The sequence below is a fragment of the Cyrtonyx montezumae genome, unplaced genomic scaffold (assembly GCF_038088225.1).
Source record: "Cyrtonyx montezumae isolate F1298 unplaced genomic scaffold, pur_monq_1.0 scaffold_0, whole genome shotgun sequence".
Taxonomy (NCBI): domain Eukaryota; kingdom Metazoa; phylum Chordata; class Aves; order Galliformes; family Odontophoridae; genus Cyrtonyx; species Cyrtonyx montezumae.
Genome location: NW_027071824.1, coordinates 44,929,343 through 44,943,165, shown reverse-complemented (window position 1 = coordinate 44,943,165; position 13,823 = coordinate 44,929,343). Strand labels below are relative to the sequence as shown.

Genomic DNA, 13,823 nt, shown 5'->3' with positions numbered 1-13,823 from the left:
CAGGGGAGGTTCAGGTTAGGATTCCCTCTCAGAAAGAGTGGGTGGGCATTGGAACAGAGTGCCCAGGGAGGTGGTAGAGTCAGCATGCCTGGAGGTGACCAAGGGCAGGTGTAGTACTAAGGGATGTGGTTTGGTGGTAAGCAGATGGCACACGAGATGATCTTAGAGGTCTTAAGCGATTATAAACGTGGGTACCTCTTGCCCTTTAAGCACAGGGCAAACCGCCGAACAGAGGTGGTGAGCTGCTTCAGAGCCTCGACCGAATCGCGGTTAGGTTCCCCCGCGGCGGGCGGGCGAAACTTTAAGCACGCACCAACTCCGCCCCCGTGTGCCGTGCCGCGCCGCGAACGCGCCCTCGCCTCAGCCCCTCCGCTCCTGGCGGGGGCGCTGACGAGCCCGGGCCCCGCGCTGCCGGGCCGCCATTGGCGCCCGCTGCCAGCACGTGAGGGCGGGTGCAACGCGGGGCGATGGCGGGCGAGGAGGCGGCGGTGGCCGCCGGGCCAGGGAGCGAGCAGCTTCTCGCCGAGGGGAAAGAGCCTGCAAGCGGCGGCGGCGGCGGCTATGACGGCAAGTGCGTGTTCTGTAGGATCGCCCGCCGGGAGGAGCCGGGCACCGCGCTGCTGCCGTGCCAGGTGCGTAGGGGCGGCTCCGCCCTATGGAGGGTCGCTGCCATCGTCCTTGGCGGCCCGCTGTCTGCATGCCCGGAGCGGAGCGTGGGGTGCTGGGGCGGACGCGGAGCCGCCGGGCTGCGGAGTGAGGCGGCCGTGTGGAAGCGCAGCTGTGGGGCCACTGTGATTGATGCCGGGCCCGGCCTGTGTGAGCTCGGGGAGCAGAGGGAGCGCCGAAGGGGTTAATTAATAAGAATTGCAGATCAAGCCTTGAAATGCGGGCTGTGTATTGGCCGTCTGATCCCGTTTCTCTCTCTGAGGAAGGTGGTGCCGTTATTTCCTGCTATTGAAGGCTGCCACCGCAGGGATCCCAGTCCTGGGGTTGCCGCCTAGCTATAGTGGTTGCCTGCTCTATTATGGAGACAGAAAAAAAAATAAAAGGAATATCTTGTCGTTGTTGTCCAATAGCTAAAAGTCCAAAAGCGTTCACGGAACAGGTGCTTTTGCTGTTAGACACTGAGGAACCCCAGCTGCACAGTCAGCTGAGGAAACGGGATCATGCTCAGTAGGCAGGCTCCAAGACGGCTTGCTTCAGTGCCGTAACAGAAAAAAAAGTAGGTTTTACTCTTGATATTTTTCCAGGTTGATTCAAGTATGATACCAAGTAACATCAGACTGGTATAGGGGAAGACCAGCCCTGTTACCTGCTGTTTTTCACTGTCTTCACCCTGATCATGTAATCTGTTTATATTCTGTTGCAGTATGAAGACCTTGTTTGCTTCAGAGATATCAGGCCCGGTGCCCCTCACCACTACCTGGTGGTGCCGGTGGAGCACATGGGAAACTGCAAAACGCTGAAGTCAGAGCATGTACCCATAGGTAAGGCTGTAAATGTTCATTAGTCTGCTTAAATCAGGGGCAGAAAGTTTTTCACAGTTGTACTGTAGCATGTTGTCAAGTAAATTACAGCTTTGGAGACCATTTGGCTGTGTGTTGCAAATTCTGAATTGTCCTATTTGTCTTCTAAATGCTGTCATTTTCTCCAGAAACAACTTCTGCATGTGTTTCGTTTCAGGACGGGTTTTTTTTATACTTTTGCCTTGGAAGTTTTTGCATTAGGGTTTCTTCTCTTTTACAGTAATGAGAACTTTGTCCTAGTAATAAGTAGGGCTGATGGTTTAATTGTACTTTAATTTTTGTTTCGTATCTGAAACTTCTTAATGCCTGGCTACAAAGGTCAGTATCCTGTTGCTGTGTGGAGACGTAACATGGGATTAGTAAACCACAACCTGAAAGTGTCATTAGCGTGGAAGTGAGTAACAGTGCTGACTTTCACATTAAACTTTGCACTGCATTGTCTTGACAGTCCGTTTTACTATGAGCAATTACAGTATTTGTACTTCAAATAAAGCAAAAATAAGCTTGCAAGCTCAATGCAGTTGTTGAAGTTAGTATTCAGAGGCTTTGTTTCTTAAGAACAGCTGCTTCATATGGTATGTCAAATGTTGTTTAAACTAAACAGTAAATGAAATTTGTTTGTATTTAATAGTGAAAAGGATGATGGAAGTTGGAAAATCTGTCCTCCAGAAAAATAATTTTAGTGACTTGAATGATATAAGGTACGTACACGAAGCCTTCCATGTTTATTAGTATGTTCTTGACTTTTCAAAATGCTGTTCTAGATACAGTGTTACAGATGCAGTATGATTTATTGGGTTTCCCTTGACCTGCTGTGTGACTTGTCAAGTCTCGTGTCCTGGCACCGAATATAAACCCTTTTTTTTTTCTGGTATGTTTCTAGTGTAGATTACAGTCCAACTTTAAGATTCCTTCCTGAACGTGCTGTGGAATAGGGAGGCCAATTCACACAGCTCTTCAGTTATGTGCTGAACGTTGACTTCGATGCTGGATTCCAGGAAAGATAAATCTTGTCGTTTTCATCAGGGCACTGCACTGTGTTTCATTTCTACCTGCATTCATTTAGTTTAAGCCATTGTGTTTGGTAGCCAACGTGAAGTGAATTGTAACATAATGTAAACAGTACAGGAAGATGGATCTTCCTGTTTAAAATAGGTAGAAACTACGTTAATCTGATGATAGTTGACTTTCCAGGTGAAAAGTAGGTATGATGCATCTAAGGAATATTCCTGGTTTTTAACCCTTGTTTTTAGCACAGTGTGTGGGATAGAGTTGTGAAGTGGTTAGTGGTCTTTTGAAGGGTTTGTGTCAGAGCATGTTAAAAGGAAATTTTCATGCAGTGTAAAAGGAAAATGTTACGAGTAAATTTCATTATTCAGTTGATCTTGAATGTAATATGTTCCCTTCCTGTATTAACATCACCAGTGTTTTTTACTTGTTTTCTCTTTCTGAAGAATGGGTTTCCACTGGCCTCCATTCTGCTCGATATCCCACTTGCATCTTCACGTCTTGGCCCCAGCAAGTCAGCTAGGGTTCTTATCCAGGCTGATTTACAGAATCAACTCCTACTGGTTTATCACAGTAAGCGTAATGAGGTTTTTTAGAGGTTTTCAATTGCAAGCTGAAAATGTGATGTCTTTCTAACATTTTTATGTACAAAATATTCTTTAAGCAATTATTTTGATCATTACTGTAATTATCAGTTATATTTTGCATTACCTATTTCAGAAAAGGCAGTGGGTAAAATTTAATGCTGTTTATGCTTACTAAGGGAAATGGAGCTACAGTAACATTAATAGGAAACAGGGCAGTAGTTCTGGATTTAATACATTCAGGTTGACATGATTTGCTTCTGACTAGACTTTGTAAGTATTTGTTCTTTAATATGAAAAGATTAATTAGAATCTGACGGTTGAATGAAGACATGTATAGCTTATAACCCAATTTAGTTGAAAAATAAGGCCACCTAATGGTTGCTTTTGTCAGTTCTTACATCTTGCCATCCTTAAACTGAAACAAGTGTTTGCTGTACAGAAATTCTTTCTACTGTAGAGATTAGCAACGAGGTTGAATTGGTACTGCCTAAATCACTGCCTGAAAACCTCTCTCCTCAGCAGAGGACCTATCCTTGCAGTGTAGCTCCAGCATCCTGGTGTCATTGGGCAGCCCAGAGGTAAAGATGATCCTCCTAAGGATGGTTATGGATAGCCTCTTAAAGAGGAAAAATGCAGCTTCTTTCTGGTGGTAACTTGTTGGAGATCTCACCTATCTTGAATGAAGGAGACCTATATGCTGTGTAGTAGAGAGGAGCAAAACCAAACCTATGGCTTGTCTGGTTATACTGCTTGCTATTTTGGATTAGCTCAGAGATCTCCATACCAGGTTTGATTATCCAGTGTGGATTTAATTCAAAAGATATTTTGCCCAGTTGTCAAACTGGAAGATATTCTTGAATTGTCAGGGTGGGTTTTTTTTAGTAATAATGGCTTGGATTATGAAACAAGACTTGGATAATATCATTGTCAGTTGCTCTGTGCTTTATCTAGCTTTATTTGCAAATAAGCTATGTTAGCTATTTAATTACTGTTGTTACCATTGTAAGTAGTTGATTGTGTATTTACAATGTGTAACACCCCAGCTTTTCACCTTTTAATGCATTTCCTTTACCATTACCTTCTTTTCCCATTACCTTTGGAGGTATTAGTAATTTCAAGTGGTGCTTGAGGTTTTAAAAGATTAGTCCAGTAGGACTGGCCAAAAAACAAACAAAACAACAGCAGCAACAAAAAGGCTGATAGTAATCTAAACTGATTTATTTCAGGAGTGCCCAAGTGAGTCTGTGTGTGCATAATTTGTCCTGCTAGAACAGTGGTGGCAGGCTTCCTTCAGCCCTGATCCGTTCTGAACACTACTGCTGTCACATACAAAATGTAATGGTCCCACAGATGTGGTAGATGCATGAATAGCCACATGATGAGAAAAAGCATGTATAGGCCTAGTGACATAACCAAAGAGTGAGTATGTGTCTAATGACACAGACAGCAAATGCTCTCCATCACTTGGTGATGTGTGACTGGAGTGCAGTTGTGAGGTGGGAAGAGGCCACAAGGTGCTGTTCTGGAGAGCGTCCCAAAGAATCCCAGTTCTCATAGCTTGGTTTTTCTGGCCACTGTCTTCCCAGGTCCTTAGAATGTGATACTTTAACTATCATTACTTTGCTCGGCCATCTTCTAATTTTCATTGTTGCTTTTATTTTTTCTTTTTCTCATCACCTAATAGGAGTTTGGTGAAGACATGAAAAAATCTGCTGTTTAAAACAGTCATGGTATTTTACTTCTCTGTATGCTCTCTGTAAAAATGAAAAATACGTGCTGCATCAGTCAGTGTCATGCTGCTCCTATTTTTAAAATGGATTTTTCAGTCAACTGACAGTGTGCTGCATACTTAGTGTGTTGTGTTCTCTCTTTCATAGGCTGAGCAACTGATTGAGCGCCTGCAAACTGAAAATGCTGCCAGCTGAGAGCACTCTTAGCCTCATGTCATTAGCCATTTTGTTCTTTGTCTTTGAACTCTGATTTAAGGTTGCACAGCTTGTTGACAACAATATACCAGGATAAAAAAGGCTTAGTTCCTTATGAGGAAATACTGAACATAGAACTGTCAACCTAATTCTCACATTTGGGTTCTTCAGAAATCTGCGTATTTCTCTGACAATAAGGCAATGCATTTTAATTATGATTTTATGTATGTGTGTACGTATATGTGCATACATAATACATACACATATGTAGACAACTTTTCTCAGAAAAATGCAGGGTGTAGCAGCAGAATTACTCCAAGGAAACAAGTTAGTAGTAACAGCATGCACTTGGTACTGAAGTTAATGTTTGCCGTGGAATCTAGCTTTTATTTTGAAGATGCATCATTCTGGAATTGCAGGGAACACTTGAAGTATTTCAGTTTCCATCTGTACCTGTATGATATATTACCTATGCCTGGTTAGTAGTAGGTGCCTTGCTGAAAGTACACTACTAACTTTTTTGGTGCTAAACCACTTTAACTTATTGCCTGTCTTGCATGGCAGTGACGTACTGAGTGTTAATACATTGTGTGCCCAAAATGTGATAGTGCTCATAGAATGTCATTTACTTGGATGTATAAGTGGTTGTATGTTGGACCTGAAGATTGTTCCCCTCTCATGTGCACGATATTTTCAATTAGTTATGTTTACAAATGTGTGAAGAGTCCAGAAGAATTGATTTTAAAGCACCGCTCTTCTGCATCGTGGTAGGAAAAAAACCCAAAACCACCAGATTTTGAGATTATTCCGATAACGTCCTCACTGGAAGTCATTTGGAGATTACTGATGCCTTGGCTAGATTTGATTTCTAAATGAGGTCACAAAACAAATGGGTCTTCATTACAGTGAGTTTGTAGCAGGCTTGCATAACAGCAGTCTGATCTGAGTTTGGAGTAGCAGAGGCTCAGCCCGAACACAGAACATGTAGGGATTGTGTATGGAATCTGCTGAACACTTGCCCTCTCTGCATGACTCTAATCAGCAACGTTAGTACTGTTTTTCAATACCATGTTAAGGCAGACTGCTTGGAAAGTTTAACTCCAGGAAATGGGGTGAGTTTTCTTTGTTGGCAAACTATTACCTCTTGGTGCCTGAGTAACCAAGTGTCCTTGGCTGTCGCACTGAAGCGTGGCTGAGGTGGTGATGGTCTGTTGCACCTGCAATTAATCCCCTGAACGTAATCTTCTCAGTGTTTTCCACTGATCCAGCACCCGTTGCCTTAGTGGACAATGTATTACAGTAGACTATACATCATAATTCAGAAGGTAGGCGACTCTTCTGAACAAATGTTTTCTACCCAGAACAGTTCATGTCACTCTTTTCTGTAAGACCTCATTCCCAATGTCTTGTTATTCTTATTAGTGGGCACTCTTGTAATCTGTAGGACTTTGTGGTTTTAATTTGTAATACTAGTTATGAAGAGCGTGAATTAAAGCCACTGAACTTTGATCGATTCTGTGCAATAGATTGGGAGGCTTGAGTGAGCTCCTAGTATTTGAACATTAAGATTTTTGAGGAGTTAATACTGTCTGTGTCCTGATTCCTAATTAATCTATGTAACTGTACTTAACTGTGATATGTAATATTTAAAGAACCAACATGAACTGTTGTAAAAAGTGAATAAACTGAACAAACACTAATCTTGGAGTGATCTAACCGTGCAGTGATGCGATCCCTCCTCACTCCTGCTCCCAGTGGGATGGGGGAGAGAGTGGGTCAAGGTAACAGTGGTTTAACAAATGAAGGAAAGAGGATGGAAAAAGAACAAGATTTGCAATGTAGAAGCAGTCACTGCCTCCTGCTAGCAGTCCAGTAGCAATGGCTAGCTGCCTAACTATAGCCCTCAAGAAACCTTCCCTCTGCTTTTTTTTTTTTCTTTTTTTGCTGAGTTTGGTTTATATAGCATGGGATATCCTTGCAGGTTGCTCTGTGCTGGTTGTGCAGGTTGTCCCCTCCCAGCTTCTTGCCCACTCCAAGCCTACTGGTTGGAATGGCAGACTGGGAGAATGAGAATGTCTTCATGCTGTGCTCAGCAACAGAATCATAGAATCATATCGTAGAACGGCCTGGGTTGAAAAGGACCTCAAAGATCATTGAGTTTCAACCCCACTGCTTGGAATGGGTTGCCAACCACTAGAGCAGGCTGCCCAGAGCCACATCCAGCCTTGCCCTGAATGCCTCCAAGGATGGGGCATCCACAACCTCTCTGGGCAATAGTCAGAAGATTGGTGTGTTAACACTGTTTTAATCACAAATAGGAAACAACACTGAACTGCTACAAAGAAAATGAAGACCATCCCAGCTAGACTCCAATGCACTGAAATGCACACAGCAGGAAACATGAAGATTAACTTCTATGTTTGAGGAGAGCCAAAGCAATGGTGGGAAAGTAAGAATGGAGAGGTAAAAATCAGAATATAAACTAGCTTCCAAAACTTTTGCTGACAGTCAAGATAGGCATTTCACGTTGTCTCTGCTGCTAGCAAACAAGCCTCAAGCAAGCTCAAAGGAGGAGGTGCTAAATGGAGCCACATTCATTATGGAGATGAATGCTTAGTGTCTCATTAGTGTTTCCCAGCCAAGAACTGTGCTCCCTTTTCCTTCTGTATTGATGTTGTTATTGGATTCAGCAGATACTTTTTAATTGGGCTAAGAAATGTTTTCTGAAAGTCTATTGTAATGCTTTGAATATGTTTCAGAATTGTTGGCTACCCTCTGGAAAAGGAAGTGGGCAGACCCTTTTCAACAGCAATGTCACCCTTTTCAACAGCAGCATTGTAACGCCATTTTAAAACATCCCCAATCTTCTGTGGAGCATTGAAGAGAGCAAAGATGGCTAAAACACCTCTTGGAAAGTGAACTTTATCAGCAGTTGTCAGTGGACAAGACTGAGAAGCAAAGGAAAGTTGTTCAGTCTCTACCCTTGGCTCTGTTCTTTGATCCAGTATTAGCAGTCTTGAGAAAAGCTGCTTTTTTGACTACATATTTAGGAATGACAAAGCTTCATTTGTACTCCTTTGCTCAATTGTTTTACCCAATGCAAGCTCAGAGAATAATACTATTATGTTAGAGTACTAATTGCCTCCTTCTGAAAGGCAGTTAGTACTCGAAGTAGATGCCCATATAATGCTATTGCACGTAGATTTTTTTTTAAATAGGTGCTTGGACAAAGGACAGCATTTTCCATGTGGTGAAACGTAATAGATCCTCCAGGTATTCTGAGGTCTTTGTAAGCATGAATTGTAGGCAAAAGCATGGAAATGTAAGCAAACTGGTGAAGAGTGAATTTGAAATTTGGCAAATCTGAGAAGTAAATATAAACAGTAAAACCTGCATAAAAACTCTCATGCTGTCATTTCAACTGCTGTGCAATATTTATTCAAGTGCTGACAGTGCTTTCTTTGACAAGACAAAATACAGATAATTCCTCTACAATGTACAGTCCAAAACAGGTGCAGAATTCATAGGCTTCATCTGAAAGAAAAGGAAAGACTGCAGAGGAAATGGATATGTTCAGTGTAAGAAAAGTGAACTTTCAGGAGGGACTGGAAGAGCTGAATGTCACATGGTAGGACAGAAAACCTTAGAGAAGGTCAACATTTACCTACTACTACAAACAATTTGTGATATTTAAAATGCACATCCTGCATTTATAGTGAAAATAATACATTATGTCCCAATTACACTAAAGAGGCCCTGTTGCATAATAAAACTTCTACAGACTGTCATCTGTAGATGCTAATTGAAACTACATTGCAGACGAGGAAGCAGAATTTTGTAGAACTTATAAGCTAGTAGCTAGAGTCGTGCCCACGAAGTAGGGCGCGTTCTTGTCCGTACTGGCTTTACAAATGCTTTTTTATTCTAGATTGTATTCTGTGGACAAGCTACACAACTGCATTGTCTTTCAAAGACTTCTTTTGCAATGTAAGCAATTGCTGAAAGCAGGTTAGATTTGTCACTGGTGTGCTGACCCAGTGGGCAGATTTTGGTGCCACTGCACGGGCATATGAAACAGACCCATTGCCCCTCCAGAGAATGCTCACCTGATGATGGCAGGCAGGAAATGTGGCCCTGCAGTTGTTTTTGTTAAGAATCTACCTCCCTCTGAATTATGTTTTTAATAATAACCTTTTGTTTTATTCAAGATAGGACAATCTTCTCACAGTCACACAGCTGATAAAACCTTTTCGTTAGAGCTTACTCTGCTTCTGTACTGAGAGGTACACTCAAAGCTTTTGCAGGTATGCTCAAGTGATACTTAAACCAACCTTAAGCAGCAGGAGTACAGCTGAGGCCATGTTACTGTCTGACACTGCATGCATGGCAGTGGAAGCTTTGGTTCTTGTTGCTTAACTGCTTGGGTCAGTCTTAATTAAGAATTAGTGAGTCTTCACAAGCTGGACTTGCACCCTGTGAGTGCTCAGGTTACACACTGCCTCAACTGCGTGTCTTCTGAGAGTAATGGATTATTTTCCCTGATGCTGCCATCCTGTAGCTGGTGATACTTGAACTGCCCAATGCTGCCTCCTCCTAGTTACGAACGACTGCTGCAGCAGTATCAACTGGACTGACAAACTGTTAGAATTAAGCAGACCATATTTCATAGCTTGTATTATAAAAACATCGATTCGCTTTGAAATCAAAATGCTTGCCCAGGTTTCATTGAGAGAGTGGAAATCCACTAACATGCGCTCATGTCGCTTGGCAAGAAATGCTTTTCCAAAAAAAACCAGAGCATTTTAAATATGTCACGATGACAAGTTACATAAGTCTTGTTTTAAGCCATAAATTGTTTTAGAAAGGAGTGGTTTTGAGAGCTAAGGGAACACAAACCAGCAGTGTCTGGTGCAGCACATATTCTCCAGTTCCCAACATGGTAAAGCGATGTGGCCATTAAAGCCCATCCTTGGTTTCCCCTCCACAGTGTATCTGCATCTGGCTCTCCTGTTCCCCACTTGGACTTACTTCACCACATTCATCTCTTGGGTTGCTTTTTTTCTTCTATTTTCCTTTTCACTAGGAAAAGGAGGCAGAGGGACAACAAAAACTGTGTTTTACTTGCTCTGTCAATAGTTTATTTTCAGGCAAAACCGCAATAAACAAAAAAGTCAAACAAAAGTCATTCTTATGCCTCTTGTAATAAAAACAGTCTTTTATGTGAATAGCACTAATAATCACTTCTATCAAGTTCATAATTCATAAGAAATCTCAGTATTCTTTTCAGGCAAGAGAATATTCTTATTTTAAAGACTCATCAAGTAATGTACTTAGCACCACATAAGACCTTTTATTTGCTCTTAAATAAAACATAGAATTTTGTATTCCCAACGCTTTCTTGGTGGTAATTATTTGAAACAGAATTCCTGATTATTTTTAATACAACTGTTGAATATAACCGATTCTGAACACTAAAAAATTCCTCCAGAAGAACTGTGAGGAAAATTCTTGTCACTCATCTCATGTCTCAGTCCCATTTTTATCTAGCAGCTCTTTTTTTTTTTTCTCCCCATTTGGAGAACTCACAACCATGCTTTAAAAGCACAGCTCTGCCTCAACCAAAAGTGACTGTGCTCTATACTTACATGTTTGGCACTACAGGACCTCTACTCTCCTGCAGTAAACAGCATTGCTACACCTTGCTGAAAGAAGTCAAAAAGCCTTTTTTTGTTACTTTTTTCTTCTCATGAATGCCCCAATATATTTTCTGTTGTCTTTCAAGTCGTTGTGTTGTGGCACCCTACTTTTTGTGAAGGGTTTATTTGAGATCAAAAAGGCAGCAGGGGTTTGTGATCTTCCCTAGTATGACACAGCATGAGAAGAAAAGAAGAGGTGAAAGTGGTATGAGATCCAGAGGAAAAGAACTAGATGCAGAAGGCACGATGCCAGGGATAGACCATTACATTTAGCAAGATGCAGCTTATTTAGGAAACGTGAAATATCCTTGCTGTATATATTGTAGGCCACTAAGCAAGTGATATTTCTGTAAACTTGGGCATTTTCATATACTTCAAGAAAGTCAACCTAACTTCTGTTTATTTAGAGTCACCATGTAAAAATAACCTAAACTTTTGCTACAGCCAAGCTCTTGTTTGAAGAAGTATATGTACTCCCATGAAAGTGCTCAACTCCACGTTTTGCTAATCAAAACATCCCCCCCACAGCAAGCCTTTCACAACCTCCAAGAATCAGTGCCGTATGGTGGCAATTAGTCATTAGTGTTCAGGACCTAAAGCACTGACCTGGTGAGGATGCTTGAAAAACCACAGCATACTTGGTAGTGTGACAGATTAGTTGATTATTTGTGATTTCTGTTCAAAATTGCTTATTATTTTTATGCAAGCTTTTATGCTTTTCACCCGTTTTCTCTCCTTTAAATGACCCATTCATTTGCAGAGCTGAAATTCTGCAATGAAAGCCTTTCTCAAGACAGTATCTGGAGGTTTTTCCAAATGGAAACAAGCAGCAATATTCATCAGATATCCAAGTGTCATTCTAGCAAAGTGATGACCACATCATCATCCTTTCCTTGCCAAAGCATTTCACCTTCAAAACGAACCAGGCCGTGTTTTCTGGCTCTCAGCAAGATTCCCACCACTTTGTTGGAGATAGTCACGTATGTCTCAAACAGCTGCCCGAACGTTACACTCACGTGTCCATCTTCTCCCTTCTGCCCAGTGCTCCTGATGATCAGGCACAGCTCTTCCACTTCCTTTTCCACATGTGAATGAGCATCTTTCCCTCTCTGCTCTGTTTTAGACCCTTCAGGAGGCCTCCCATAGGCAGGGTCTCCTTTCTGAGCATGCAGAGGTTTAGATGCAAGCCTGTCATCGTTGCTGAATGGGTTCTTTCTCTGGTACTCGACCTGATCCTCCGCCCAGGTCTGCCAACTTCTCCTCAGGTCACTCACCGCACCGCTGGTTTTAGCACGCTGCCCCTTATTCTCCTCCATTCCTTGGGATCGGTCTGTGGCTCTCAAACAGGAACAGATCACCGAGACACTGTCAGCTGAAACAACACAAACAAGCCTCGTCAGAAGAGAAAGAAAAAATCCTGATAGCTGATGCGAGACTTTCGCATCTGCGAAGTGCCAGGGCTGCCGAACAGACTTCAAACACTGAACTTTTTGGTCGGTCCACTCATGCTCTCACGGCAGTCGAGAAAGCGAAGCGAAGCAGCCGGCCTGCCCCGGCTCCCCCGCCGCTGTCCGCGGTGCTCTCGGCCCCGCGGCCCCACAGGCACTGCGGTACCCGGCCGGCCCCGCGGGCACGGCGCGCCGCGCCCGCCCCGGAAGGACACGGCGGCCGCCTTACGGCCGGGCAGCGAGGCTGTGTCGCGGAGCGGTGCTCGGCGGCGGGCGGATAGTTCTGCCTTAAATGGCCCCGAGCAGACTGTGGGCGAGCTGGGGCCGGGCCCGTGTGCGCGTAGAGCCGGTGGTGCCCTCCGCCTGCTGAGACGCGGGGGCTGCACAACGGCCCGAGCGCTGCTGCTGGGTTGGGTTCCTGCACGGGGCGAGCGGCTCTCAGTGCCGAGACAGCAGGCGGCAATGCGGCTTAGTGCTGAACGGCCCGCGGGTGCGTCTGAATGGGAGCTCGTGGCCACTGCACGATCCTGTTGTGCGTTTTATGAGTGAGGGTGTTTTACTCTTGGCTGCCGGGCGACTTCCAATTTGGGTAATTACATTTTAGGTCCTTAAAATTCCCCTGAAGGATAAAAAGGAGGAATTGCTCTCCTTAGCACAACGCTGTTGTTGCCTTAAGATGAATCCCTTCCTGCAGCCCAGCAACCCGCCAGCTCATCTCTAGGACCTGACATTACTGGGCTCTGAATTTATGAACATGAGATCTGACCAACGCTTTGTGCTGTGAATACTCCGTAACTCCTATTTGTTAATCTGCGTGCACTTTTAAACTGCACTGTGCAGCATACACATTTGGCATAGATCCCTATGTGAGGAGCAGGAAAGTGTTTCAGCCCATTTCTTCATCAGAAACACACTGTTAGGCCACTGAGGTCTTTGTCTTTTGAGGAGGACAGCAGTGTTCTGTGCAGACAGAGCGTGACAAAGGCAGAGTCAAAGGGATTTAGCTCAAACAATAATGCCAGTGGCACCTCCTTAAAAGCTTTTGTAATCCACCTAGGATGGGCTTCACAGAATCACAGAACTGTAGGGCTTGGAAGGGACCTCTGGAGATCACCAAATCCAACCCACTGCCAGAGCAGCTCCCTAGCCCAGGTTGCACAGGTAGGCGTCCAGGCGGGTCTTGAACGTCTCCAGAGAAGGAGACTCCACCACCTCTCTGTGCAGCTGTGCCACTGCTCCGTCACTGCACCGGGAAGAAGTTCCCACACACAATTGTGCAGAACTTCCTATGCTTCAGTTTGTGGCCATTTCCACTCGTCCTATCTCTGAGCTGATGAACAAGAGGGATTTCTGTTTGCTGCTTCAAGAACTGCCCAGGGAGGTTCAGCTCAGATTACAATGCACACTGAGGTTGGCAGCTGTTGGGTTAAAAGCTTTATACCAAGCTTCAGTTCTGCTTACTGCAGGAAGAGGAGCTCAAGCACAGGGCTACATAGGTACACCAGGAATGCAGCCCGTGCAGTGCTTACAGGTCATGAGCAAAATCTTAGCCATGTCAAAGAAAGGCCGTCCAAAAATCGTCATGGAAAACACAGAACATGAGTTAGCGCTGAGCTGGCCTGCTCCTAATAGA

At 43.7% G+C, this 13,823-nt stretch overlaps 1 protein-coding gene across 1 annotated transcript; it reads left to right on the top strand.

The window, feature by feature from the left end:
- The first annotated feature begins 464 nt into the window (after positions 1 to 464).
- On the top strand, positions 465 to 5,492 carry HINT3 (histidine triad nucleotide binding protein 3). The gene is made up of 5 exons (XM_065734125.1): positions 465 to 632; positions 1,370 to 1,487; positions 2,158 to 2,227; positions 2,981 to 3,107; positions 4,999 to 5,492. The coding sequence occupies exons 1-5, from the start codon at positions 468 to 470 to the stop codon at positions 5,044 to 5,046; spliced, it is 528 nt and encodes a 175-aa protein (XP_065590197.1). The 5' UTR covers positions 465 to 467; the 3' UTR covers positions 5,047 to 5,492.
- The last annotated feature ends 8,331 nt before the right edge of the window (positions 5,493 to 13,823 follow it).

Coding starts and splice junctions, on each gene's coding strand:
- HINT3 (XM_065734125.1), top strand. CDS start 468: ATGGCGGGCGAGGAGGCGGCGGTGGCCGCCGGGCCAGGGAGCGAGCAG. Junction 633..1,369: donor CCGCGCTGCTGCCGTGCCAG/GTGCGTAGGGGC, acceptor ATTCTGTTGCAG/TATGAAGACCTTGTTTGCTT. Junction 3,108..4,998: donor ACTCCTACTGGTTTATCACA/GTAAGCGTAATG, acceptor TCTCTTTCATAG/GCTGAGCAACTGATTGAGCG.